Below are 27735 nucleotides of genomic sequence, written 5' to 3' on the forward strand. Positions count from 1 at the left end.
TCATTGTAATTCTCTCCGCGTTGACGTCACTTGATCGCGCCAGTAAGCCGGCAGGCCGCGCGCGCGAGATTGGTTCGACTTTCGGCCGTTGGCCTCCGGCAGCAGTGTTCCTGCTCGCGCACTCCGGGTAGCTGGTGCATGCGCGCGGAAGGACGATGAAGGAGGCCGAGGGGCTGCGGCACCGCCGGCTCCAGCAGCCGCAGGTCGTCTCGGACGAGTCGCGGGACGCCGAAACCAAGCACGTCAGGTAAGGGCTGAGCAGGGCGCTAGGACTGTTGTGGCGTTGGTCTGGGTGTGACTGCCATGTAACGGACCTCTGGCAGTGACCACGAAAAGGGCTCCTTAACATGCCCTTGTAGTCAGTTGGCTTGTGCCCTGGGTACATGCTATTTTTTTTGGGGGTGGTTGGTTGTTAATGTGTTGTATGCACTGGTACGTGCTGTTACATCGAGTTTGCAGCACAGAAACAAGCCATTTGGCCCAACTGGTCTGTGCTGGTGTTTATGCTCCACACGAGCCTCCTCCCTCCCTAATTCATCTCACCCTATCTGCATATCCTCCTATTCCTTTCACCCTCGTGCTTATCTAGTTTCCCTTTAACTGCATCTATGCTATTTGCTCCACTACTCCTTGTGGTAGTGTGTTCCACATTTTTACCACTCGTTGGGTAAAGACGTTCCTCCTGAATTCCCTATTGGATTTATTAGTGGCTATCATATTTATGACTTCTAGTTTTGGACTCCCCAACAAGTGGATACATTTTCTTCATGTCTATCCTATCAAACCCTTTTATTATCTTAAAGCCCTCTATCAGGTCACCTCTCAGCCTTCTCTTTTCTAGAGAAAATAGCTCCAGCTTGTTCAACCTTTCCTGATACGTATGTCCTCTCAGTTCTGGTATCATCCTTGTGAATCTCTTTTGCACCTTCTCCAAAGCCTCTATATTCTTTCTATAATATGAAGACTAGAACTGTTCACAGTACTGCAAGTGTAATCCAACCAAGGTTGCTAATGAAAAATATTACTGAAACCCTTAATTAATCTTTCCGTATTGAAGGTAAATAGTGGCAAGTTCTGTTCGAAAACCTGGACTTCTCATGTTGGGCTTGTACATCATTTTAAAGTTTCCTGACTGCATGCTCAAAAGACATACTCAATTTTCAAAACTGGGTAAGCTACGACCCCAATTTGGGATTTTTGTAAAATGCGGAAAAGCTTGGCTTTGAAACACTATGGAAATAGTAAAGGAGTTAAATGATGCACCTTTTGGGTTAATCTTCATTTTCATCATATACAGACTTACGGAAATTGGGTCCAATAGTAATATTCAGAAGTAGTACATTACAGTAATAAACCATTTTTGCTTGTGATTAATGACCTATTTGTCATGCTTTTGATTAGCCATTCAGTTACTTGCAAAATATATTTAGATTCAACACCAAATGCTGCAAGATATTTGCAACCTTGTATTTCAAGCTCCAGGCTCAATTTGAGCTGATGGTGGCGTGATGGTGGGCGGACAGTGGTATATTATAATAGCCATTTGTTATGTAAATGAAATGGATATTGGTGATTACATTGGTAGATGGTATATTTTTGGCTGTATGCAATGAATCCTGGTCAGATCAGAATATATCCCTCAACATTTCTTCATTCTTTTGTTTCACTGTTCTTGGACTAGAGGGGGTCAAAGAAGTCAGGGTTGTTGTGTGGCAGAGTGGACTAAAGCATTTGCCTTATTCTCAGGAGCCCTTTTTAAAAATTCCAGTAATTCCTTTCTCACAAGCAAGAGCTGGGCCTAATGAAAAGTGAAAACTGGAGAATTTCTCCTTTTAACATAGGACCTCCTTGTGAGCGTCCTGTTATTTGTCTTTTGGTGCCCCTTCTCCTGTTATGTCACCCTGTTCACTGGCTTCTGTTTCATCTTGACTGCCAACCTCATTGATATTGTTGAGTTGCCATTCTTATAAGGCTAGCTTGAAATTTCCTGTTCAATGGGCAACTACTGGCCCACGACACAGGAAATAGAGCCCAGGCAATGTGCTTTTACTTCACTATAAAAATTCTTGACTGTTGCCTTAAATTAAATACGTCCAAGTCTTCTGTCTCCCTTTCCTACTTTGTGTTTTGTTTCTTCACCCTTATAACATCAAGTACTTGTCTCTTACTGATGGTTTGCCTGCCTTTCTTTACCCCCCGCCACACGCACTGTGTATGATAACCAGTGAGTCCTAATCGCACCAAATCATTTTCTCTGAAGTTTCCTCCTTCTACGACATTTGTGGACTTTAGTTCGCTTTCACTCATTCATTCTTGGGATGTGGGTGTCGCTGGTTGGCAAGGCATTTATTGCCCATTCCTAGTTGCCCTGAGAAGGTGGTAATACAATTGAGTTGCTAGGCCAATTAAATCAACCTCGTTGGTGTAGGCCAGGAGTTATGTATAGGACAGCGGATTTCCTGCCTTAAAGGACGTCAGTGAACTGGTTGGGTTTCAATGACAATATGACAGCTTCATGGTCACTTTTTACTGATGCCTGCTTTTTATTTCCAGATTTTTAAAACTGAATTTAAATTCTCAAATGGCCATGGTGGGATCTGAACTCTGGATTACTAGTCCAGCAACATAACTACTATGCTACTGTACTTTGATACATAGGTACGGTTAAGGTTGAAGGAAACAGATGTGGCATTGGCTGCATGGTTTGAAAATGGAACTTTCTGGAAGTGGGATTCCCTGTTTAAGACCCAGTATACGTTCTTCGTGTCCTTTGTCATGGTCAGTCGTCTTAACCAAAGGGCATATCCTTTGTCTCCATTTTACCTCAACAAGAACAACAACTACTTGCATTTATATTGTGCCTTTAACGTAGTAAAATGTCCCAAGGCACTTCACAGGAGTGTTATTAGACAAAATTTGACACTGAGCCATGTGAGATATTAAGACTAGTGATCGTAAGCGTGGTCAGAAAGGTAGGTTTTAATCAGCATTTTAAAGGAAGTGAGAGAGAGAGACAGAGAGACAGAGAGATGGAGAAGTTTAGGGAGGGAATTCCAAAACTTAGGGTCTACACAGGTGAAGGCTCGGCCACCAATGGTGGGGCAGAGGACATTGGGGATGTGCAAGAGGCTAGAATTGGAGGCGCTCAGAGTTCTGAGGGTTGCAGGGCTGGAGGAGGTTAGAAATAGGATGGGCGAGGACATGGTGGGATTTGAAAACAAGGATGAGAATTTTAAATTTGAGGAGTTGTGGGACCGGGAGCCAATGTGGGTCAGTGAGCACTTCAGCAAGATATACTTCAATCTTTACCCTGCGTTTTAAAATCCCATTAGGGCAATAATTGTTGCCCATACAGCATTTTTTGCCTCCCTCTGTAGGCATTGACTGCACTTAACACATTTTTCTGACTGATTTCATGACAGTTAGCTTGTGTCTTGTACAGCCTGCGTTCCTCCTAAACCTGATGTGTGTCACTGGAAAGTTACCGACAAAGATAATGCAAAGTAAGGCTTCCTTCCTACGTGATCTACAATTACCATTGCAAGTCGCTGAATATGTTTCTCTTCCAGTTCGTATAGTGGGAAGGTTTTCCGGATAACCTTGACGACTCTTGTTGTGACACTTTTGGCTCCGTTACTGGCGGCAGCGTTGCTGCTGCAGTCTCCAATAAACCCTCAACCGTTCAGGTAAGAATGCATTTGCTCAGATGCTGATATTATAGCAAGTGAGCTGAAATTGTATACAGGCCAGCTGGAATGGGCAATGATATTACTTCTGTCTCATTTTGATTAATATATCAAAAGTGCTATGCTGGGGTTCCCGTGGTATGTGGATACTGAGCCTTACTGACCAGGAATGACCCAGAGGGGCAGTAGTTAGGGTGCAATTGGTGTCGGTGTCCTAGGACTAGGATGCGATAAAATCACCCTTGGATCCTACGCCTCATCACTGTCAATAGACCCTTGCTGGAAAGTGTGTGCGTCTCGATGGCAGGTAAGCATATGGTTGATCTGTGATTCCTCTGTGGTGGAATAGCCTGCCACCACTTGTTATTTGGACTCGTGTATGGAGAAATGGCTGCCTATCCAAGTTACTGGAGAGCTCCTGGCCAGTGGAACCACACCACAGAATGGGGCAGCACCTTCAGGAGAGTAGGGCTAAGAAGAAGAAATAAATAAAATAACATGTTTCACCCACAAGTGAGTGAGAATGCAGGGTGTTTGAAGGAAAATGCTAAATGTTATAAATTTACAGGAAGTTAGCTGGGCTAAAAAAAAACGCAAGTTAATATATAGCAAATGTAGCCACAGTTAGAATGGTGTATCGTAAAATGAGGTGAGTCAGGGCAAAGGTCATTGGCAGTTAACCCATTGTAAACTAGCATATGGCAGTGGTTGCAAAAGCAAACACAGTTCAGTGTGGAAGTAGATCTACACAGTGCAGGAGATTTATAAAGTATTAGAAAGGTCACATGTAAAGGACACTACTTGTGAAAACTGTACTTACAAAAAGAAATTGAGGTAGGGACAGAATTCAGAGAAGGGCAACAAAGATGATTCCAGATTTTTGAAGCGAAAATAAGGAAGTTAAATCTCTCCTTGATGGGAGAACAAGGAAGATATGGGGGTGGTGATATATGATCCAAGTTTTTAAATGTTGAAGAGAATCAATTTTGAGTAGCATCTTATACTAGTCTGGTATAGGAGAATGAGAGGAGCTGATTAGAAGTTAAAGAAATCATATTATGAATTTAGAAAATATCTTCACTCATCTTTGTCAACCAATAGAATAGGCTACTGCCTAGTATAATGAAAAGGTGATATAATTGAGGTGTTTAAGATGATTAAAGGGTTTGATAGGATAGATAGTGGAAATCTGGAACACTAACCCCTAAAAGCAGTGGATGCTAGGTCAATTGAAAATTTCAAAACTCAGATTTTTGTTAAGCAAGGGTGTTAAGGGGTACAAAACCAAGGCGGGTAGATGCAGTTGAGATACAGATCAGCCATGATCTAATTGAATGGCGGAACAGGCTCGAGGGGCTGAATGGCCTTCTCCTGTTCGTTGCTTCAACTGAGTCAGTATTTTACCATTCAGAAGGGAATTGGATCAATCCCGTTACAGCGGAGATGGAGGTCAATATTGGTTCAGGGGAAATGGGTAGCACGTGGTCCTATGTTGACAGCAGCAGAGAAGCTGGTAGGTGACTGCGCAGGCCAATTCAAGTGCTGCTGGGTGACCAGTGCTAAGAGATGTGCAGGAACAGCTCCACCTAATTTTCCTTTACTCTGGGGCAAAGTGCCTGGCATCTGTTTGGCACCCTCCCCATGATGGCACTCCTGAGATTGAGAACTTTGTGCACGTGGACTGTGCCTTATTTGTGTGTGCTGGTCATGTGGACCTTTCTCAGGAATTGGCTGTACCTTGGTGATAACCAAACAATTTCTGTAAATTTGATGTGCTTCCTGAAATCTAGATGTCTGCATAAATGTGACGTCAGTTGCACAATTGCATAAGTTTCAGTAGAAACCTGAATCTAGGAGCTGTTTCCAGCAATTTCTGTCATGTCTATAGCCTGGGTCCCCTTCGTTGTCAAATATGGCAACTGTTCCATGGCAATTCATATTCAAGACTGCCTGTTGTTTGTATCTTGCTGTTCCTGACTTGTACCCCTGATCTTTTTACAATTCTTTCTACAAAGGTTTCCAGTTGATTTTAGTAACAGTCAATTGCTTCAAGTTTGTTTGTCCTTCAAGTAATCCCTTGACTTCAAACCATTAACCTTAGTGTTTGTGCTTTTTCTTCCCCCGCCCCCCCCCCCACCCCCCCAAGTTACAAGGAGCCTCCCCTGCTGACTGGTCCTTTGGAGCCTAACCTTAAGCTGAGACAGGCTGAGCGCTTGTTTGAGGACCAACTGTTTGGACCAGAATCTATTGCACACCTTGGAGGTATGGACACACCTTGACTATTCATACATTAAAGGAGGCTTTTGGGAGGAAAATGGTTGAGTTGTAAAGTTCAAGAACATAAAATCTCTCCATTATTACTCTTCAGGTTGTTGCGGCCCTAGTTAGTATAGAATTTTACAGCACAGGAGGAGGACATTCGGCCTATCGTGCCTGTGCCGGCTCTTTGAAAGAGCTTTCCAATTAGTCCCACTCCCCATCTCTTTTCTCGTAGCCCTGCAAATTGTTCTGTTTCAAGTTTATATCCAGTTCCCTTTTGAAAGTTACTATTGAATCTGCTTCCACCACCCTTTCAGGCAGTGCATTCCAGATCATAACTCGCTGCGTTAAAAAAAAATTCTCATCATCTCCCCTCTGGTTCTTTTGCCAATTATCTTAGGTCTGTGTTGTCTGATTACCGACTCTTCTGCCTGTGGAAACAGTTTCTTATTAACTCGATTAAAACCCTTCATAATGTTGAACATCTCTATTAAATCTCGCCTTAACCTTCTCTGCTCAAAGGAGAACAATCCCAGCCTCTCCACATAACTGAGGTCCTTCATCCTGGTGTCATTCTGGTAATTCTACTCTACACCCTCTCCAAGTTCTTGTTGCACAAGACCTAGCAGGAAAGTTTATTCTGGCATTGCTGCCCAATAACAGATTTAGCAGTGATTGCTGTTGAAAGAGTAATGGCAGCAGAATAGGCCTTTGAGGTATAAACTAGTATAGCAAGTAAAATTTCACATTTGATTAATTCTGTTGAAGTACTTTGCATATGATTCTTGAACATGGTTTATTACAGTCTGGATGCAGGCATATTAGTCATTGCTCAGTGTTAGCAGACTGCAAATGGTATGTTGGCCTTCATTGCAAGAGGATTTGAGCACAGGAGCAAGGATGTATTACTGCAGTTATCCATGGCCTTGGTGAGACCACACCTGGAGTATTGTGTGCAGTTTTGATCTCCTTACCTAAGAAAGGATATACTTGCCATAAGGCTAATGGGATGCTGGCCTTTATAACCAGAGGACAAGGGGGCAGAAGTTATGCTGCAGCTATACAAAACCCTGGTTAAACTGCACCTGGAGTACTGTGAGCAGTTCTGGACACCGCACCTTTGGAAGGACATATTGGCCTGGGAGGGAGTGCAGCATACGTTTACTAGAATGATACCCGGACTTCAGGGGTTAAGTTACGAGGAGAGATTACACAAATTGGAGTTTATTCTGTAGAGTTTAGAAGGTTAAGGTGTGATCTGATTGAAGTTTATAAGATATTAAGGGAAACAGGGTGGATAGAGAGAAGCCATTTCTGCTGGTTGGGGATTCTAGGACTAGGGGGCACAGTCTAAAAATTAGAGCCAGACCTTTCCGGAGTGAGATTAGAAAACACTTTACGCACAAAGGGTGGTAGAAGTCTGGAACTCTCTTCCGCAAACGGCAATTGATGCTAGCTCAATTGCTAATTTTAAATCTGAGATAGATAGCTTTTTGCCAACCAAAGGTATTAAGGGATATGGGCCAAAGGCAGGTATATGGAGTTAGATCACAGATCAGCCATGATCTTATCAAAGGCGGAGTGGGCTTGAGGGGCTGAATGGCCTACTCCTGTTCCTATGAGTGCAGCGAAGGTTCACCAGACTGATTCCTGGGATGGCAGGACTGTCATATGATGAGAGATTGGGTCGACTTGGCCTGTATTCACACAAGTTTAGAAGAATGAGAGGGAATCTCATTGAAACATATAAAATTCTGACAGGGCTAGACAGACTGGATGCAAGGAGGATGTTTTCCCTGGCTGGGGGGGGTCCAGAACAAGGGGGTCACAGTCTCAGGATACGGGCTAGGACACTTAGGACTGAGATTAGGAGAAATTTCTTCACTCGGAGGGTGTGAACCTGTGGAATTCCCTACCACAGGAGGCTGTGGAGACCAAGTCACTGAATATATTTAAGAAGGAGATAGATTTCTAGACCCAAAAGGCATCAAGGGGTATGGGGAACGAGCGGGCATATGGTATTGAGATAGAGGATCAGCCATGATCATGTTGAATGGCGGAGCTCGAAGGACCGAATGGCCTACTCCTGCTCCTATTTTTTATATTCCTATGTTTATGTTCCACCTGAGTCAGAAGGCTGTGGATTCAAGTCCCAGCCCAGAGACTTGAGCACAAAATCCAGGCCAACACTCCAGTACAGTACTGAGAGAGTGCTACACTGCCGGAGATGTGCCGTCTTTTGGATGAGACGTTAAACCAAGCCCTGCCCTTTCAGGTGGATGTAAAAGATCCCATGGCACTATTTCGAAGACGAGCAGAGGAGTTATCCCTCAACCAATATCACTGAAACAGATTATCTGGTCATTATCACGTTGCTGTTTGTGGCACCTTGCCATGGGCAAATTGGTTGCAGCGTTTCCTACATTACAACACTGACTACACTTCAGAAGTACTTAATTGGCTGTAAAGCACTTTGAGACGTCCTGAAGTCGTGAAAGTAGGTAATGAAATGTAAATTAAAACCAGATGTGTTCTGATGGGATGGATAAGTGGACCAATACTGGGGCAGGATCTGTATCAGAAACAAAAAGGTTCAGTCACGGGTTAGGTCATGGCATTGGAGAAATGTTCCCTTTTCAGTTTGCCCATTTTTCTCTGCTTTTATCAGAATCCCTTTTGTCTTCTAGCTGGGAGACTAGAACAGTTGAACTGAAGCTGATACTATGTCGTGACCATCAGCTGCCATGATTAGAGCAGATTCTTTGGTTTAGAGCCCCCCACTTATTTTTGTCTTCAAGATTTCATGAGTTAGTTTGTAAATTTTAAAGTGCTGCCTTTCAAATTATAATCTTGTGACTTACCATAACCTGGATTTTATAGATCATTCCCCATTACGCTTTTTTAAAAAACGGCAAATATGGACATTAATGCAATTACATGCCAAAATGATTAACCTATAAACGAACAAATATGAAAATTGCTATTCCATGTGCCCTAGGTGAACAAATAGTAAAATATAGATAGTGATAATTTACTTACTCTTTATCTAATTATTGTATATTTGATACTCTTAATCAAAACAGGTAATAAAGACAATATCCATCATTTCAAATCTCAACCATTGGAAACTAAGTCAATGATTTAAAAAAATATTTCATAGAATCTTACAGCACAGGAAGAGGCCATTCGGCCCATCGTGCCTGTGCCGGCTCACTGAAAGAGGTACCAATTAGTCCTATAGCCCTGCAAATTTTTCCTTTTTCAAATATATTTCCAATTTCCTTTTGGATATGGATTTTGTTTTTCCAGCTTGGTTAACAAGGTATTAAAGGACTGGCTCATTCTTGCAAAGCACTTTGGGGCATCCTGAGGTCATGAAAGGCACTATATAAATGCAAGTCTTTTATTTCTGAATGAAATGAAAGCTGAGGATTTGATTTATTGAATTTCTAGTTTTGCTTTCTCTGGGAAGTTGTTGAGTGAAGGTATGTGTAACTGAATTCTATGTGTGGGATCTTTGCAGATGTGATATTCACTGGTACGGCTGATGGACAGATTCTGAAAATAAGAGATGGGAAAATACACACCCTGGCAAGGATAGGCAAGCTGCCATGTGGTAAGTAACACGCAAAAACGGGTGTGCATCTTGAGACAGTTTAGGAGTAGTTTTTACATCAAGCAGTGCTTAGTCAAGTGGTCCTGCAGTTACATTCCAATGTTAAACAAAAATTGCCACTTAATCAAATAGGCTTTATTTTCTATCCTCTTTTGCCTCAACTTCTACTGTTAAACTGAGGTACACACTTGCTACTGCATGCAAGTTGGGTTGATTGTAAATGTAGATGTCTAAAAGTATAGCTCTAATGCAAATTCAAATTCTGATTTGAGTGTTTAATTTCTCATCCTCCCCCCTCCCCCCGATGTTACTGCCAACTTTTTCTTATACCCAGGTACAAGAGAAGATGAACCAACCTGCGGAAGACCATTGGGCATCCGGGTTGGACCTAATGGCACTCTGTTTGTGGCTGATGCTTACTATGGGTTATTTGAAGTTAATCCAGTCACAGGTAGAGTATTTTAATTCCCTGCAATGTAATTGACCACTAAGGATGTGCAAGACTTACTGTATACTTTATCTGAGGTATGTCGCTTTCTAATGAGAGCAAATACTCTTCAGGCTTCAGATACAGGCTATTCAGCCCAACAGGTCTACTCTGGCGTTTATGCTCCACACGAGCTTCATCTCACTCTATCGACATATCCTTCTATTTCTTTCTACTTCATGTACTTTTGCATCTTTTATTTTTTAAACTTAGCTATTTGTCAGTAGTGGGTATACTTCTTGCAATGGATATAGTCAGACTGTGGCCTGATAGCACGATGCTGTGAAGTAGATGGAAGCTGTGCTGATGAAGTGAGACACCTTGAATGCAGTGCATGTCATTTGCTTCACTCCAATGTGCAGTCATTGTTATGTAGGCAAATACAGCTGCCAAGTTGCACACAGCAAGATTCCACAAAATGAGTTGAACGAATGGTGTTTGTTGAGGGACACTTTGGGCGGGATACTGGGAGAACCAAGGTTTCAGCCTTGGCTCAATGGTAGCACTCTCTCCTCTGAGTCAGAGGGTTGTGCATTCAAGTCCCACTGCAGAGATTTCAGTGCACAATCCAGGCTGACATTCCAGTGCAGTACTGAGGGAGGTGCCGTCTTTTGGATTAGACGTTAAACCAAGGCCCCATCTGTCCTCTCGGGTGGACATAAAAGGGTGAAGATGGTGGGGAAGGCACGTGGGTAGGATTGTCAACCATCAAAAAGGGATAGACTGGGCCTAACTACCTTTTAACTCTTTGGAAAAATAAAAGCTCATATTATAAAACCTGTATTTACAAAATGAATGTGGGTTCATAGCACTGAAGCAGTTCGATGAAAAGTCTCCACTGAAAAATTGGATGTTATAATTGAAACATCCACATAAACAGTGGCGGGAGGGGGGGGGGGGGGGTGCGAGTACAGTCTGTTCTCCGAAAGCTTTGATTTAACAGGCCTGCTTTCATTTTGTAGTTCCAGTTACGGGTAGCACTTAACTTTTTATTTGGTAAATAACTTCAGGTGAAGTGGAGATGCTGGTCTCTGCCCAGAAGCTCATCCAGGGCAAGAAGATGGCCTTTGTGAATGACCTCAGTGTCACCCAAGATGGCAGAAAGATCTACTTCACAGACTCCAGCAGCAAGTGGCAGAGAAGAGACAGCAGATATCTGGTGGTGGAGGGCACTGCTGATGGGCGGTGAGGATTCTGGATTCGTATCATTACTTTTATTGCTAGTTTGGAATTGTCCTGTTATTGGTGGCAAGTTTTCTTTTTAGTTCTCTCATCTCTCCTGGATACACTGACTTGTGCTGGTTAAAGATCAGCAGGGTGGCCACCCTTTGCTATCTAGCCCAAGTGGACGCTCTTTGTGTGAACTTAGTGGATGTCAGTAAGCTAATTCATTGTGGAGGGCATCGTAGCCAAGTCTGACCTTCTAACAGAGGTGCTCTTTCTAGCAGGGATCACTGAATAGCCTAGTTCAGAAACAATAAGACATAGTTGCAATGTCTCTGGCACTGCATTTATCAACCGACACTATCGTTCTCAGATCTCTTTTACTCTAGTTCAGTGTTCCCTTTTCTTCTAGTGTGTAAGACTTTCACTTTCCTGTATTGAATTTCAACTGCTGTAGTTCTGCCCACTTGCAAATACTGCCAAACTCCTTCTGCTACACCTTGGCTGGCTGCTTCATCAAACTCTACTGTGTATAGCTCCCTTCCCCCCATTTGGGCGTTATCTGTGAATTTGACCAATTTACATTGTGTTTCTGAATCCATGCTGTTTATGTAGATGAGAAACAGGGGTACTAATTGATTTCTGGAGCACTCCACTCAGTACATTTCCCCCGTCTGACCTCGCTTCCCTAACTCTCACCCTCTGTTTCTGTGGCTATGCACATTTATAGTCCCCTCTTTGCCCTCCTAACTGCCTTTTACCAATTTCTTGATGGTTCCTATATTCTTCCCAGTGTTTTCCCTCAATTTTCTCCCTACAGGCTTCCCAGACTTATTTTTCTTCTTTTACATCAATTTGTCTTATTAATCTATCCAGAATCTAAATCTTCAAAATGTGCTTTCACTTTGTCAAGGTTTTGATTTTGTTTTAAATTATTATGGACTTAGAAATCCCATACCAATGTCATTTTTTAAAGAATAAAAAGGGGAAGAAATGTAACTTGGCCAATAGTACTGCAGGAAAAGCACTAACATCACACTGGGTCCCAGGGTTGCCTGGAGAGGGGATTGGTGACCATCTTGATCTGCAATGTATTTGCCTACATTTTGCCCGTCACAGCAGAATTGGTGGTACAGTCCCCACCACTTATAGCGGGTGTGTTCATGCGAACGCACCCGCTATATGTGATGGCCAGTATAATGGGGTAGCACTATTACCATATTCTACTATATAATAAGAATGTTCCTTCTGTGTAGTGACCTTTTGCCCAGTTGTTTCCAGCTCCATCGTGACTTGCAGCTTTATTTAAACTGCAGTCAGTGCTCAGTACAAACAGTAACCCCACACCATTTGGAGGGAATTAGAAGGGCCTAAGGAAACAAAAGGTAATTGAACATTAACCAGGTTTTATTTACTTGCGTTCAGTGCACCTTAACGAGGTACGAACTGGTGAGTAAGCACAGCTGCTTCTGTCCAAAATTATTGGAGCACTAAAGACGCTATAATCGGCAACTTTGAAATTAACGTTAATGCAAATGGATAATGGTTTTAGCTTTTTGGCCAATACAAGCGACTGCCCGATTTAGATGTGGGCGTTTTAAGTGGTGGGAACTGTAGTAGTTTGCAAGTCTTTCTGCCCTTCTCGCCTCCTTCCTAACCTTTTGTCTACGATGTGGGAGGAACAAACAATCCAACACTCTGAAATTGATAATTAGATCATTTTAGGTTTTTCTCACTGTTTAAATTTATTTATTGAAATATTCTTAGACTGTTGTTAGTCCTGTGCCTAATGGACACCTGTTCTTATTGCAGATTAATGGAATATGACACAGTAACTAAACAAGTGGAGGTTCTAATGGATGACCTAAGGTTTGCGAATGGAGTCCAGCTCTCTCCAGCTGAGGACTACGTACTAGTTTCTGAGACCACCATGGCCAGAATTAGAAGGTGGGAACAAAATGCTGGGTACAAATAATGTGTACGTGAACAAGCCCATTGATGAATTGAGGCTACAATTGCAACTTAGTGCCGTTAAAGGCAGAGCTATCATTTCCCCTGCACTTGGGTATAACATTCGCTGCGATCCCCACCAGATATATTAGTCCAAATAAAATACTCTGTCTTGTGGAAGAGCTGATTACTGGAAATATTTACAGGAGCTAAACTACTTTGCTTTTGCTAATGGCCCAAGATTGGCTTGTTGACCTAGTAAAATAATTTCTGTAGCGATTGCAGAAACCCTGGGTGACTACAGGGTGATAATCTGTTTGCAGGGTACAGATGTTGAGATTATCCCCAAATCTCTCTTTAGGAAGGTTCATTATCAGATGGATATGGCAACAAGCTAGAGCATGAGGGATGAAATCACCCATGAAAGGGGCAGGCTTGTGTGGCCAAATGACTTTTTCCTGTTCCCAAAACTTCCTCTGTTCATACATGTTACATATGAAATTTAATGAGCAGGAAAAGACCAGCTGGTCCATCAACCCTGCCCCACACCATGATGGCTGGAGCATCATGGCTAAACACTTTCTTACCCTCTGCAGCAATGTAATCTCCAGGAAGAAGCAAAAACCCAGGGCCAATATGGGACGAATTAATTGGGAAAATTCCTCTCCGACCCCCTCAGGCGATTGCAACCAGTTCAGGAGATCAGATGGAGCATGTGCTATCTATATCAAGTAGACCTAATTGTAGATTAGGGAAAAATACAAATCTAATCCTGTTACCAAAAATATAATGTTCCCAATTAACAGGATAATAGAGAGAGAGAGACAAAATCAGAGGTTTTCTTTGAAAAGTGCTCGAGTAAGTAGCTGGATTTGGTAACTCATGAAGCTTGATGAATCACCGTGCCAGAAGTTGGCATGTTTTCTATATAAAATCTCTGTCCCTGTAACCCTGCGCCAAAGATACATTGACTGTTTATATTTTTATTAAGTAGAAGTTGTTTTAAGCAGCAGTTACACATCTGGGAGAGGACTGTCTTTTTTCCAGTAGAGAGCAGTGTGGCACCTCTGCTGGCAATTGTTGAGGTTTTGTCTATTATCTGTTGTTCCTTGTAAAGGAGTAGATTGCAGTGTAATATCCTATCCTTGCCCCATCAAAGGACAATTCATAAAGCTACTCACTTTTTAAAAAAAAATGTGTTTCCGTAATGCATCCAAAGCAAGCAGTTCCCTGCCGATCATTTGAGGTGACTGAGAGGATGAAAAGCCTTTATTTGCCCATTACTACCATGTACCGAATATATAAAATGGGGCCGTAAACTGGGGCAAGCGTGTGGAGCTGCATTTCGTTGCGCCCTCTTGAATAGCCCTGGCAGGAGTGCCAGTCTGCTTAACTAAAAGAATAATTAGATATTAATTGGCAAACTGGTTCTGGAATTGCAGGAATAATTTTAAGTAAATTATGTTTACAGAACACACAGCGCACAAGATGTACACGGGCTCGATGCTTTTCCATGCTGTTTTTATAATTTATGAGAACATTTCATTAATTGTGCTGGTATTGATTCCATCATGTCTTATGATGTGGATACCCAAAATGTGTCAAGACTTTAGAACACATGCACATTGCAACACATACATAGAATTTACAGCACAGGAACAGGCCATTTGGCCCAAAAGGCCTGCTGGTGTTTATGCTCCACACGAGCCATCTTACTTCATCTCCCCCTATCCCCATATCCTTCTATTCCTTTCTTCCTCGTGCTTATCTAGCTTACCCTTCAATGTGTTTATGCTATTCGCCTCAACCACTCCATGTGGTAGCAAATTCCACATTCTGAGTAAAGAAGTTTCTCCTGAATTCCTAATTGGATTTATTAGTGACTATCTTATACTTATGGCCCCTAGTTGTGGACTCTCCCACAATTGGAAACATAGTCTCTGCTTGTTCTCTGAAGCTGATTTACCCAACCTATCCCTTCATGTAATCCTGGCCTTCTGGGTATCAGTAGTTTTGACAATTCCAGCATTGTAAATCATGCTGCTATCGCTGGATCAGATGATTCCCATTTTTTTTGGCTCATCATCCTTCTTTGTATTTGTAAAACAAGAGAAATATTACATTTCTAGTACAGAAGCCAGTACCTTTGTGGCCTGGATAACTTTGTTTAGAAAAAGCATAGTTTTAAGTATTTAAAAAAAAAAAGAAATTATAGTATTAAAGGCAGCCTTATCCAGACTGACCTACATTATATGGCATAGTTAGCCATCGGCATTTGTGATGCGGGAATGATACTAATGGGAGCTCAGGTTTCATTATGGCTCAATTTGTATAGCATTGTAATTTTTAAATTCTGAACATTTTTTAACCTTTTTGTTCATGTACACTCATAACATTAACTTAATTTCTGAACACTTTTGTGTATCTGCTTCAAAGTATTCCCAGGTCAAGTATAGCATACAGCCAGATGGAGAACAACCTTGACTCTGCCATAACAATATGCCTTAACCTCAAACTTGAGAATTTTATGCTGCGTTTTTTGATATTTGACACCAGCTGTCCTTTTATCTGAGCTAGTTTAGTCCTAGGTGATGCACAACCTTCTGGTTTGAGACTGCTCAAAACTCTTTTCCCAAAGGTGTCAGCCATGACTCAGTGGTAGCAACTCTTGCCTCGGAGTCATGTGGTTGTGAGCTCAAGCCCCACTCCAGAGACTTAAGCACATACTTCAGTACAGTACTGAGGGAGTGCTGCACTGTCGGAGGTGCCGAATTTTGGATGAGGCGTTAAGCTGAGGCCTCATCTGCCCCCTCAGACCTGAAAGATCCATGGCACTATTCGAATAAGAGCTGGGGAGTTCTCCCCGGTGTCCTGGCCAACATTTATGCTAAACCAGCATCACTAAAACAGATTGTTTGGTCATTATCACATTGCTGTTTGTGGACCTTGCTGTGTGCAAATTGGCTGCTATGTTTTCCTACATTACAATAGTGACTACACTTCAAAAAGTACTTAATTGGCTGTAAAGCACTGTGGGACGTCCTGAGGTCTTGAAAGGTGCTATCAAAATGCAAGGTTTTTTTGCTTTCTATGGGATTCTTACAGCCAAGAGAAAAGGGGAGGAGACTTTCAGTTCTTCAGTCTGGCCTGGTCTGGTTTTGATCCCAGCGTTTGAGGTGAAAGGACAGTGGTGTGGGCTCCAGACCAGAAGAGCCCTGTCTTAAGTGACTGGCTTTCTCTCTTTTTATAAAAAAAAAATTGGTTTACATTCAAAGTAGGACATCTGATGTGTGATGGACAAAATGCATGCTTGATGCATGGTTTTTACACCTGTATATGATGGATTGCCTGTGGCATTGGTCACAAATTGATTACAGACGAGTAAAGCCATTTGGCCCATCTTAGTTCATCCATCCAGATTGATGTTCACATCCCCCAAAGCATCCTGTTACTACTTAAATGAATCCAGGGTTTTTGCATCCAATAGACTATCAGGGAGTCTATTTAATGTATTGATCACTTTGTATGAAGAAGCGCCTCCTGTTATCGGTCCTAAATTTGCCTTTTTACTAGTTTCAATCTCTGACCCCTCGAGTAAAGACTCTTGTAACAGGATGGCATCTCCTTCCCCTGATATGGACTACTTCTGCATTCTGAGCTGTTCCACCTCACCCAAGCCTAGAACAGATGAAACTCTTCTTGACTCGTAGGGAGGTTAGAGTGACATGCAGCATTGGAACTCTAAATATGATTTCTAAATTGCTAGCCATTATTGAAAGTACTAAACAGTCAGTGAATGCCATTAATCCCTGAATAGGAATTGGCTTTTTTTTTGGTGGGGGGGGGGTTATTTTGATTTAATGGGTAGTTAATATTAAATTGCAAATGAAGAATAATAGTGACTTGGCAGAAATCAAGAAGTTCATTTAATCAGAAATGAAAAGACCTGTTAAGGACTGGCATCCAGTAAAGAAAGACAGACTTGCATTTATATAGGATCTTTCATGACCTCAGGACATCCCAAAGAGCTTTACAGTCAATCAAAGTATAATACTTTTGAGGAGTAGTCACTACTGTAATGTAGGTAATGCAGCAGCCAATTTGCACACAAGATCCCACAAACAGCAATGAGATAATGACCAAATCATCTGTTTTAGTGATGTTGGTTGAGGAATAAATATTGACCAGGCCATCAGGGCGAACTCCCTTGCTCTTCTTTGAAATAGTGCCATGGGATCTTTTATGTCCGCCTGAGGGCAGACTGGGCCTCGGCTTATCCAAAAGATGGTACCTCTGACAGTGCAGCACTCCCACAGTACTGTACTGGAGTGTCGGCCTGGATTAGGTACTCCAGTTTCTGGAGTGGGACTTGAACCCATGACCTTCTGACTCAGGTGAGTGCTACCAACTGAGCCACAGCTGACACAAGGTGGGAAGTCATGTTATCTGGATGCCACTGTGTACTGCTTTGTCATTTAAATTATGTACCCTTTCCAGGTATCACATCTCTGGACTAAGGAAAGGTGGGCATGACATATTCTTTGACAATCTTCCTGGTTTCCCTGACAACATCCGAGCAAGTAGTTCTGGAGGCTATTGGATAGGCATGGCAGCACTGCGGCCGAATCCTGGCTTTTCTTTGATTGATTTCCTAGCTCCGAGGCCTTGGCTTAAGAATCTGATTTTCAAGGTAGGAAATGCTCTGGCTGAACTGGTTTATATTGCAAATCAACAATGGACCAAAAGATCCATAATAAGACAAGGGTGCAGCACGTCCAGGTGTTACTTCATCGTTCAGATGTGTTCGTGAAATCTGTGCAATGCTGTGGGACATTTTAGCTGACCTCGTTTCCAATTTTGGTTCCTAAGTTGACAATCCTGTAAAGAGCCATCCATAATTATCCTCATTTTTTAAAATACCAGAGCATTTGTTTTTGCCCAATCATTTGTAGAACATCAAATCGACATTATCCTACACTTCACCTTCGCTGCTCCACCCTGAGTACTTTCGATACTTGCAGATGGTCTCTTGTGTGAACTGTAGTTGATCCAAACTAAATTGACTTGGCTTGAGACTAGTCACCATTTAAGTGTACTATTTGGATCACTACACACTACAGAATAACTTTACTGTGACATTCTGCTTTTGACTGTGATGTTCTACAACTTCCAAACCCCTCTGGTAAAGGCTGTTGAACAAATCGCCGCCTCCCCTTTACAGGTTAGCCGTTGGTGGTTCTTGGATTTTGGCTGCTGTGAAATTGTGTTTGCAGTTGCTTTTGTTTCTCTGATCTCTATTATTTCAAGCCTTTTCACAGGTGCCTTTTTTAAAAACTTAATCTCCTCTCTCATCCTTTCCCATGAATCCCTTGATCCCGTTCGAACCTCCTTCCCTGCAGCCTAGACATCTGTGTTCAAGTGTACAGATGCTGACAATGCCAAAACCTGCTTGACCCAGCACTAAAGAAGGAGCCTTGCTTGGATGGTGTGGCAATGGATCTACCTCTGTATTTATATCCCCTCCAATGTTAGCTCAATTTTTTTTCTCCTTCCCTCCCTATCATGAGAAACTTAAGGAATAGGCACAGGAGTAGGCCAGACGGCCCCTCGAGCCTGCTCCGCCATTCATTAAGATCATGGCTCATTGCTGCACTCTGTAAATCAGTCCTGGAAGCACGGATGGAGGTGGGGGGGTGGGGGTGTTATTTATCTGTTGGAGAATTTAATTTAAAAAAATTCAATGAAAACTTCAGGATAAGTTTGAATTAATTTTTTGATTTTAAAAAAAATACTGATACTTGGGGATGATTTGTGCAAGCTCTTCCTAGAATATTCCTTGAAGAGTACAGATACAAATGTATTCCTACTTAAAAACTGAAAACTCCTTGACCTGTGCATTTCCATCAGCTTCTGGAAGAGTATGGTAAGTCTGTCACTGACAGACAATGTTACCAATTCAAGGAGGAGTTTTTTTATGATAGCGTGATTAGGGGCATCTTACTGTTCAGTTTAGCAATGGGGAATACAGGTTGTAAGTAGGTCTTAACCATAGACTTGAATTTAAACTAGCAGTAGATCAGCATGTGATGCTCAATTTTCATTAACATTCAAATAACCTTAAAGGTACCATCCTTTCACCTCTTGAGAGCTGTAAACTGCTCTGGAACTTAAAGCAGTGAAGGCTGACTCTGTAGTGATTGAGTGTTGCCGGTGAGAATTAATTCTTGATTCTGTTTTCAGCAGATATTAACTGTACACCCTCCATGAACTTGAGCTCATCCAAAACTCTGCTGCCGGTATCCAAACTCGCATCAAGTCCCGTTCACCCATCGCCCATGTACTTGCTGACCTACATTGACTCCTGGTCTGGCAATGCCATGATTTTAAAATTGTCATCCTTGTTTTAAAATCCCCCCCTATCTCTGTAACCACCTCCAGCCCTACAACCCTCCGATATCTGCTCTCCAATTCTGCCCTCTTGTGCATCCCCAATTTTTAATGCTTCACCATTGAGCTGCTTAGGTCCGAAGCTCTGGAATTCCCTCTCTAAACCCCTCTGCCTCTCTACCTCTTTCTCCTCCTTTAAGACACTCAAAACCTACCTCTTTGATCAAACTTTTGGTCACCTATCCTATTATCTCCTTATGTGGCTTGGTGTGACATTTTGTTTGATAATGCTTCTGTGACAAGTCTTGGGACGTTTTACTATGTTAAAGGCCATATATAAATAAATGCAAGTTGTTGATAGGATGAGGTAAATTGTAGGCAGCAGCTAGTTGAAAGGACTGTCGGTGGTTAACCTTATTAAAGAACACTTACTGTTCAGAGTCCCTCAAATTGTAATAAGATTTTGTTTTTATTTTAAATGTTTTAAAATCCATTTTGAGGAATTGCAGTACCTGTGCTTCATCATTGATTTTTGTCTCTTGGCACTTGAATTGAAATCTGCCTCTGTGCAGGTTAACAGTTGATTCCCCAGATCCAAGTGTTTAATTTTCAGGGCTCAGTTGCTAGGCTGTTGCAAAGACCTGAGCTGCTGCAGTTCACACATTACCAATTGGTGTTAATACCTTGAGTCTTCATATTATCCAGACATAAAGGGTATCTTGGGAAAAATTCACTTTAATTTTAAAACTTTGAGTTTGAAATATTCTGCTAATCTCGACTCTTATAATGGATGATCAAGCCATATTATTAAATCAATTATACGATTCTGTCTTTAATGAGGCTGTCCAAAAAGGGGTTTGTATTCACAAGAGTTGGCCATTTTTTGCAAATTTATTACATAGTGATTACTACTTTCTCTTTGGCCTCGAAATCTGCTGTTAACTATGCCTTTCATATGTGATCTTAGAATCATAGAAGTTACAACATGGAAACAGGCCCTTCGGCCCAACATGTCCATGTTGCCCAGTTTATACCACTAAGCTAGTCCCAATTGCCTGCACTTGGCCCATATCCCTCTATACCCATCTTACCCATGTAACTGTCCAAATGCTTTTTAAAAGACAAAATTGTACCCGCCTCTACTACTGCCTCTGGCAGCTCGTTCCAGACACTCACCACCCTTTGAGTGAAAAAATTGCCCCTCTGGACCCTTTTGTATCTCTCCCCTCTCACCTTAAATCTATGCCCCCTCGTTATAGACTCCCCTACCTTTGGGAAAAGATTTTGACTATCGACCTTATCTATGCCCCTCATTATTTTATAGACTTCTATAAGATCACCCCTTAACCTCCTACTCTCCAGGGAAAAAAGTCTCAGTCTATCCAACCTCTCCCTATAAGTCAAACCATCAAGTCCCGGTAGCATCCTAGTAAATCTTTTCTGCACTCTTTCTAGTTTAATAATATCCTTTCTATAATAGGGTGACCAGAACTGTACACAGTACTCCAAGTGTGGCCTCACCAATGCCCTGTACAACTTCAACAAGACATCCCAACTCCTGCATTCAATGTTCTGACCAATGAAACCAAGCATGCCGAATGCCTTCTTCACCACCCTATCCACCTGTGACTCCACTTTCAAGGAGCTATGAATCTGTACTCCGAGATCTCTTTGTTCTATAACTCTCCCCAACGCCCTACCATTAACGGAGTAGGTCCTGGCCCGATTCGATCTACCAAAATGCATCACCTCACATTTATCTAAATTAAACTCCATCTGCCATTCATCGGCCCACTGGCCCAATTGATCAAGATCCCGTTGCAATCTTAGATAACCTTCTTCACTGTCCACAATGCCACCAATCTTGGTGTCATCTGCAAACTTACTAACCATGCCTCCTAAATTCTCATCCAAATCATTAATATAAATAACAAATAACAGCGGACCCAGCACCGATCCCTGAGGCACACCGCTGGACACAGGCATCCAGTTTGAAAAACAACCCTCTACAACCACCCTCTGTCTTCTGTCGTCAAGCCAATTTTGTATCCAATTGGCTACCTCACCTTGGATCCCATGAGATTTAACCTTATGTAACAACCTACCATGCGGTACCTTGTCAAATGCTTTGCTGAAGTCCATGTAGACCACGTCTACTGCACAGCCCTCATCTATCATCTTGGTTACCCCTTCAAAAAACTCAATCAAATTCGTGAGACATGATTTTCCTCTCACAAAACCATGCTGACTGTTCCTAATTAGTCCCTGCCTCTCCAAATGCCTGTAGATCCTGTCCCTCAGAATACCCTCTAACAACTTACCCACTACAGATGTCAGGCTCACCGGTCTGTAGTTCCCAGGCTTTTCCCTGCCGCCCTTCTTAAACAAAGGCACAACATTTGCTACCCTCCAATCTTCAGGCACCTCACCTGTAGCGGTGGATGATCTTCTGAGGTGTGTATATTCCTCAAGCGTGTGCATTAATACCTTCAGGTTACACTTATCTCCTTTTCTTAAACAGGTAGGTACCTTGCCCATACAATAAAGCACTGGTCTGCTCTTTGTATGTAAGAGCAATGGGCCTAGGAGACAACACAATCAGTGGGTTTTTCCCCCATTTGCTCCACGCTTCTGTGATGTTTCCTGCCGGCCTGAAATGATCCCGCATAAACTTTCCACTTCTATCCCAGTTCCAACACCATATCGCCGTTTTTAAGCCTGATTGGACACCAAATATTGGGAGACTCCGGCACATCTCCAGCTTCAATCAAAATGTTCGGTTCCATTTGAGCACAGAATGTTTATTTGTCAATCCTATCTCTGACTACCAAATATCTCCATATAACTTTGAGTAAATGTTGGTTGATTCTGAAAAATAAAATATTAGTTCCTTTGATATCATGACACTTTATTAACATCTTTCTATAAGCTTTTTATTTTGGAAGCCTTTTATTTTTATGTAAATTATTTTCCTTTGGTAAACTGGTTCCTTGTAATCAATATTTCACTGTGCTATGGTCATGTTCTGAAAATATTCTATACTTTTGCCAAATACTTTCTAAACATTACATTTTCTCCCCAAGTTCTCTGCTCTCCCGTAGGTGCTGATTCACTGCTACGGTCCGGTCCAGTTGGGGCCAGCTGCTCTTCTGTACCATCCGTATGGGAGCCCAGACTCAGCATTGGCAGGCTATTCAACATGGCTGATTCCGATCTTGTCCTTGCTCGATGACCACATAGGAATGGGAGTAGGCCATTCAGCCCCTTGAGCCTGTTCCGCCGTTCAATTAGATCATGGCTGATCTGTATCTCAACTCCATCTCCCCACCTTGGTTCTGTATCCCCTAATACCCTTGCACAACAAAAATCTATCAATCTCAGTTTTGAAATTTTCAATTGACCTAGCCTCAACATCATTTTGGGGAGAGAGTTCCAGATTCCCACTACCTTTTGTGTGAAGAAGTGCTTCCTGACATCACCCCTGAACAGCCTAGCTCTAATTTTAAGGTTATGTCCCTTTTTGTTCTGGACTCCCCCACCAGAGGAAGTAGTTTCTCTCTGTATACCCTATCAACTCCTTTATTATCTTAAACACCTCAATTAGATCACTCCTTAATCTTCTATACTCAATGGAATACAAGCCTAGTCTATGCAATCTGTCCTCATGATTTAACCCTTTTAGCCCTGATATCATTCTGGTGAATCTGCCCTGCACTGCACACCCTCCAAGGTCAATATATCCTTCCTGAGGTGCGGTGCCCAAAACTGAATGCAGTACTCTAAAATGGGGTCTAACCAGAGCTTTGTATAACTAACATAACATCCACACTATTTGTATACCAGTCCCCTTGAGATAAAAGCCAACATTCCATTAGCTTTTTAAATTATTTTTTGTACCTGTACACTAGCTTTTAGTGATTTGTGTATATGGACCCCTAAATCTCTCTGCTGCTCCACAGTTCTGAGCTTTTTGCCATTTAGAAAATACTCTGATCTATCTTAGGTCCAAATTGGATGACCTCATACTTCCCCCACATTGAACTTCATCTGCCACAGTTTTTCCCACTCACTTATGAACATATGAAATTGATGGTCAGGAAAAGACCAGCTGGTCCATCAAGCCTGCCCCACACCATGATGGGTGGACCATCATGGCTAAACACTTCATCCCACCCACCCCTGTAGCCATGTAATCTCCTGGGAGGGGCAAAGAAACAGAAAAAAAAAAACCCAGGGCCAGTAAGAGGAAACAATACTCTGGAAAATTCCCCTCCGACTCCCTCAGGCGATCGAAACCAGTCCAGGAGATCACATGGACCAAGTGTCATCTATAAAGACACTTGCCTTCTATATGATGCGTTCTCTGCCCCAGTCAGGAACTGGTCCAGCTCCCTCTTGAAGGCATGCAGAGTCAGAAGCCACCACGACAGCCAGGAATGTAGTCCAGAGGCTCTCAATTCTCGGGGGGGACAAAAAGTGATGCTATCTGGCCCTTTAATTATTTTATACACCCCTGTCAGGTCACCTCTAAGTCTATGCTGCTCTAAAGTAAATAGACCAAGGTCCTTGAGCCTATCTGAGTAGCTGATGTTCTTTAAGCTAGGAATCATTCTTGTAGCTCTCCTCTGGACCTTTTCCAAGGCCACTATATCGCCCGTCATATGGAGGGACCAAAACTGCGCACTGTACTCTAGATGCGGTCTGACCAGCAACCTGTATGATGTCAAAACAGTGTCCTTTGTTTTATATCGAATGATTCTCCTAATGCAACCCAACTACCCTGTTAACTATAGCTACAGTTTCACTACATTGGTCATGAACCTTTAGTGATCTGTGCACAATAACACCAAGATCTTTTTCTCTCAACCTTTTTCAGTATTGTTCCCTGCAAATGACATGGTCTGTGTTGGCCCTACGAACATGCATGACACTATTTATATAAATTAAACGGCATTTGCCATTGTGTGGCCCACTCCCCTAGCACATCTAAATCCTTTTGGATATGATTGCATGCCTCTAACATCTTACCCCTTGCACAGATCTTGTTGTCGTCTGCAAACTTACTTACCATACTCCCAACACCACTGGCCAGCTCGTTAATAGACCGTGAAGAGTAGTGGGCCCAGGACCGATCACGGGGGGACACCACTAGTAACATGGCTCCAAGCTGAATCACATCCGTTAACTACAACTTTTTGGCTGTGGGAATGGGGCCAATTCCTAATCCTGCGTTTCAAATTTCTACTAATGCACAAGATTCTAGCTTGTGAAATAACCTAATGTGCAGTACCTTATCAAAGGCTTTCTGAAAATCCAGGTAGACAGCGTCTACCGGATTTCCCTCATCCACTACCGTAGTGACTTCCTCAAAAAAAAAACTCATCAAATTTATTAGGCATGGCCTAGTTTTTTGGAAGCAGCGTTGTGAATTTCTAATAACCACTTGCCTTTCCCAGTGATCATAAAGGGCATCTCTTATCCCTTCTAGCATCTTCCCAATAATGGATGTCAGGCTTATAGACCTGTAGTTCCCTGGCTTTGATTTATTCCCTTTTTTTGAAAATAGGAACTCCACGAGCTAGCTTCCAGTCTAAGGGAACTAACCCTGACTCTGTTCAACTATTGATCATCTGTGAGCCCATGAAATAGCTGTCCCATCTCTTTAATCACCCTTGGATGGAGTCCTATCAATTTTGAGCTTTCCTAATCTATTCAAGATGACATTACTGTCTATTTTAATATTAGTAATGCTATTTAATAATGAGCACCTCATCAGGAACATCAGCATCCATCTACAGGAATATAGACTGATACAAAATAGTCATTTGGCAGCTCTGCCATAATCTGAGCATCAGTATGAATCTGCCCTACAATATCCCTTGGAGGTCCTAAACGGCCCTTAATAGTCTTCTGATATAGCTGAAAAAGCTTTTGCTATTACACTCAATTACACACCATCTTCTTTTCCAGAGATCTTTTGGCTAATCTTATGGTATTCGATACTTTTCCCTGTTCTCCTGTGAGTCAAATGCCTTGTGTGTAGAATGCCTTCTGTTTCAATTGAATTTGCCTCTGTACATTCTTGGTCAACCACAATGGTTTTGTTTTACTATGTGCTCTTTTAACTATTTTAGAATGTTTTAAATAGAGCCCATTTGTCCTCCATTTGTCTGTCTAGTAGGGTTGCCCAATCAATCAACTTTTACCAGATCTTCAGCCATTTTTGTAGAATTAGCCCTCTTAAAATCTGGGACCAGCTTTGGATTGGCCAATAAGATTAAACCTAATTATATTATGATCAGAGCTGGCCAGGTGTTTCCCCCCACATGGAGGTTTGATACAGCAGTAGATCATCCCTAAGTCTACACTTCAAAAAAAAAAGTGTAGAGTCCCAGCACCTTTAGCTTGTCTTGATAACCAAGATGCTTTAAACTGGGAATTAGTCTAGTGGCCCTCCTCTGTATCCTTTCCAAAGCCTTAATACCACCCACCATGTGAGGAGACCGAAACTGGACAAAGTATTCTAACTGAGGCCTGAGCATGATCTTGTACAAGGACAAAGTAGTTTGCTTTGTCTTATAGTCAAATTGTCCTATAAGTGCACCTCATTACCCTATTCGCTCTAGCTATCACTTCACAGCATTGCTCATGAGCCTTTATAGATCTGTGCGCTAGAACGTCCAGATCTCTTTCTCTCTCCATCTGCTTTAATGCTTTTCCCTGAAGGGTATATGTATGTTCAGCATTCACCCTGCCCACATGCATAACACTGTAATGGCACTGAGCTATATGAAAGAAAGAACTTGCATTTATATAGTGTCTGTCATGACCTCAGGACGTCCCAAAGTGATTTACAGCCAATGAAGTACTTTTTTTTTTTTTGAAGTGTAGTCATTGTTGTAATGTAGAAAACATGGCAGCTAATTTGCCCACAGCAAGGTCCCACAAACAGCAATGTGATAATGTCCAGATAATTTGTTTTAGTGATCTTAGATGTCGCCAGGATTTCCCTGCCCCTCTTCGAATTGTGTCCAACTTTTATGGTTTTACATCTAATCCAAAAGACGGCACCTCCGATAGTGCTGCACTCAGTACTGTGCTGGGAATATTAGCCTAGATTATGTGCTCAAGTCTCTAGAGTGGGACTTGCACCCAAATCCTTCTGACTCAGGTGAGAGTACTACCACTGAACCACAGTTGACATAGCTCTACAGCTGGGGCTGGTCGCAGCTTTGATCCATATCGTGTGCTGAGTAAGCACTGCTAGGGCTGAGTGGGAGTGCTAGATTTAACCTCCGAATCGCCCATGCATTTTTGTAAAGGGGAATTTGAGAATTGGTCAGGGTTCCACTTTCTGATTGGCTATCAAATGATACATCAGAGGGCCTGGAACTGTAACCAAGAATAAGTCACTACCCTTAGGAGTAAGTGTGTATGGTGGTGGGGGGGACTATATTGGCAAGGGAACTTTAAGGGGGGAAAATTGAAGCCAACCTCTTTTTTTAATTGGGTGGAAAAGTCCTTGATCCTGGGGCTGACCTTAGGGTCTGATCTGTTGATATTCAACCAAGAATAGATGGATTGGTAGGCAAATGCTTGAATTCCATCTAAGTTGGGAAGACCCAAAGGGCTCTTGGTTCTAAATTTCTATTTTTGTGTTCTCCAATATTAATGCTTCCACTTTGTTTACTATTCCCACCTACAACACACTTTTATTTACATCAAGTCCATTTGTGAGAGAAGATAGGCCAATATCTTCTATTTTTTTCTTCTTGCAAATTGCTCGAGTGGTTACAAAATCTTTACATTATGTTGTTTGTACCCTTTTTAGCTGCTCAGTCAGGAAACGAGCATGAAGTTTGTGCCCAAGTATGGCCTCGTGCTGGAGTTGAATGAGGACGGATCCATCAGGAGGAGCTTCCACGATCCTCATGGAGTAGTGGTGCCTGCGGTTAGCGAAGCAGACGAGCATGACGGTTACCTGTACCTGGGTTCCTATTACTCCCCTTTCCTCTGCCGGCTAAATCTCAACGAGGTTTAACATTCTGGTGCAGAATGAAGAGATTTCTGCTGAAAGTCGTTCTGTAAAGACCAATTTAGAACATCCTGCCGGCTGATATTTAAACAATACTCATTTGGAAAGGTGGCCGTGCTTTGGAGACCATAAAAAGCGTGAATGTTCAAGA

The 27735-nt window shown here is 42.3% G+C and overlaps 1 protein-coding gene across 1 annotated transcript; it reads left to right on the forward strand.

Annotated features, from left to right (window-relative positions):
* On the forward strand, positions 1-27735 carry apmap (adipocyte plasma membrane associated protein). Its single transcript, XM_067989320.1, has 9 exons — positions 1-247; positions 3570-3686; positions 5833-5948; positions 9469-9561; positions 9896-10012; positions 11059-11233; positions 13025-13159; positions 17660-17852; positions 27381-27735. The coding sequence occupies exons 1-9, from the start codon at positions 156-158 to the stop codon at positions 27588-27590; spliced, it is 1248 nt and encodes a 415-aa protein (XP_067845421.1). The 5' UTR covers positions 1-155; the 3' UTR covers positions 27591-27735.

Source organism: Heptranchias perlo, chromosome 8 (genome assembly GCF_035084215.1).
Source record: "Heptranchias perlo isolate sHepPer1 chromosome 8, sHepPer1.hap1, whole genome shotgun sequence".
NCBI classification, from domain to species: Eukaryota; Metazoa; Chordata; class Chondrichthyes; order Hexanchiformes; family Hexanchidae; genus Heptranchias; species Heptranchias perlo.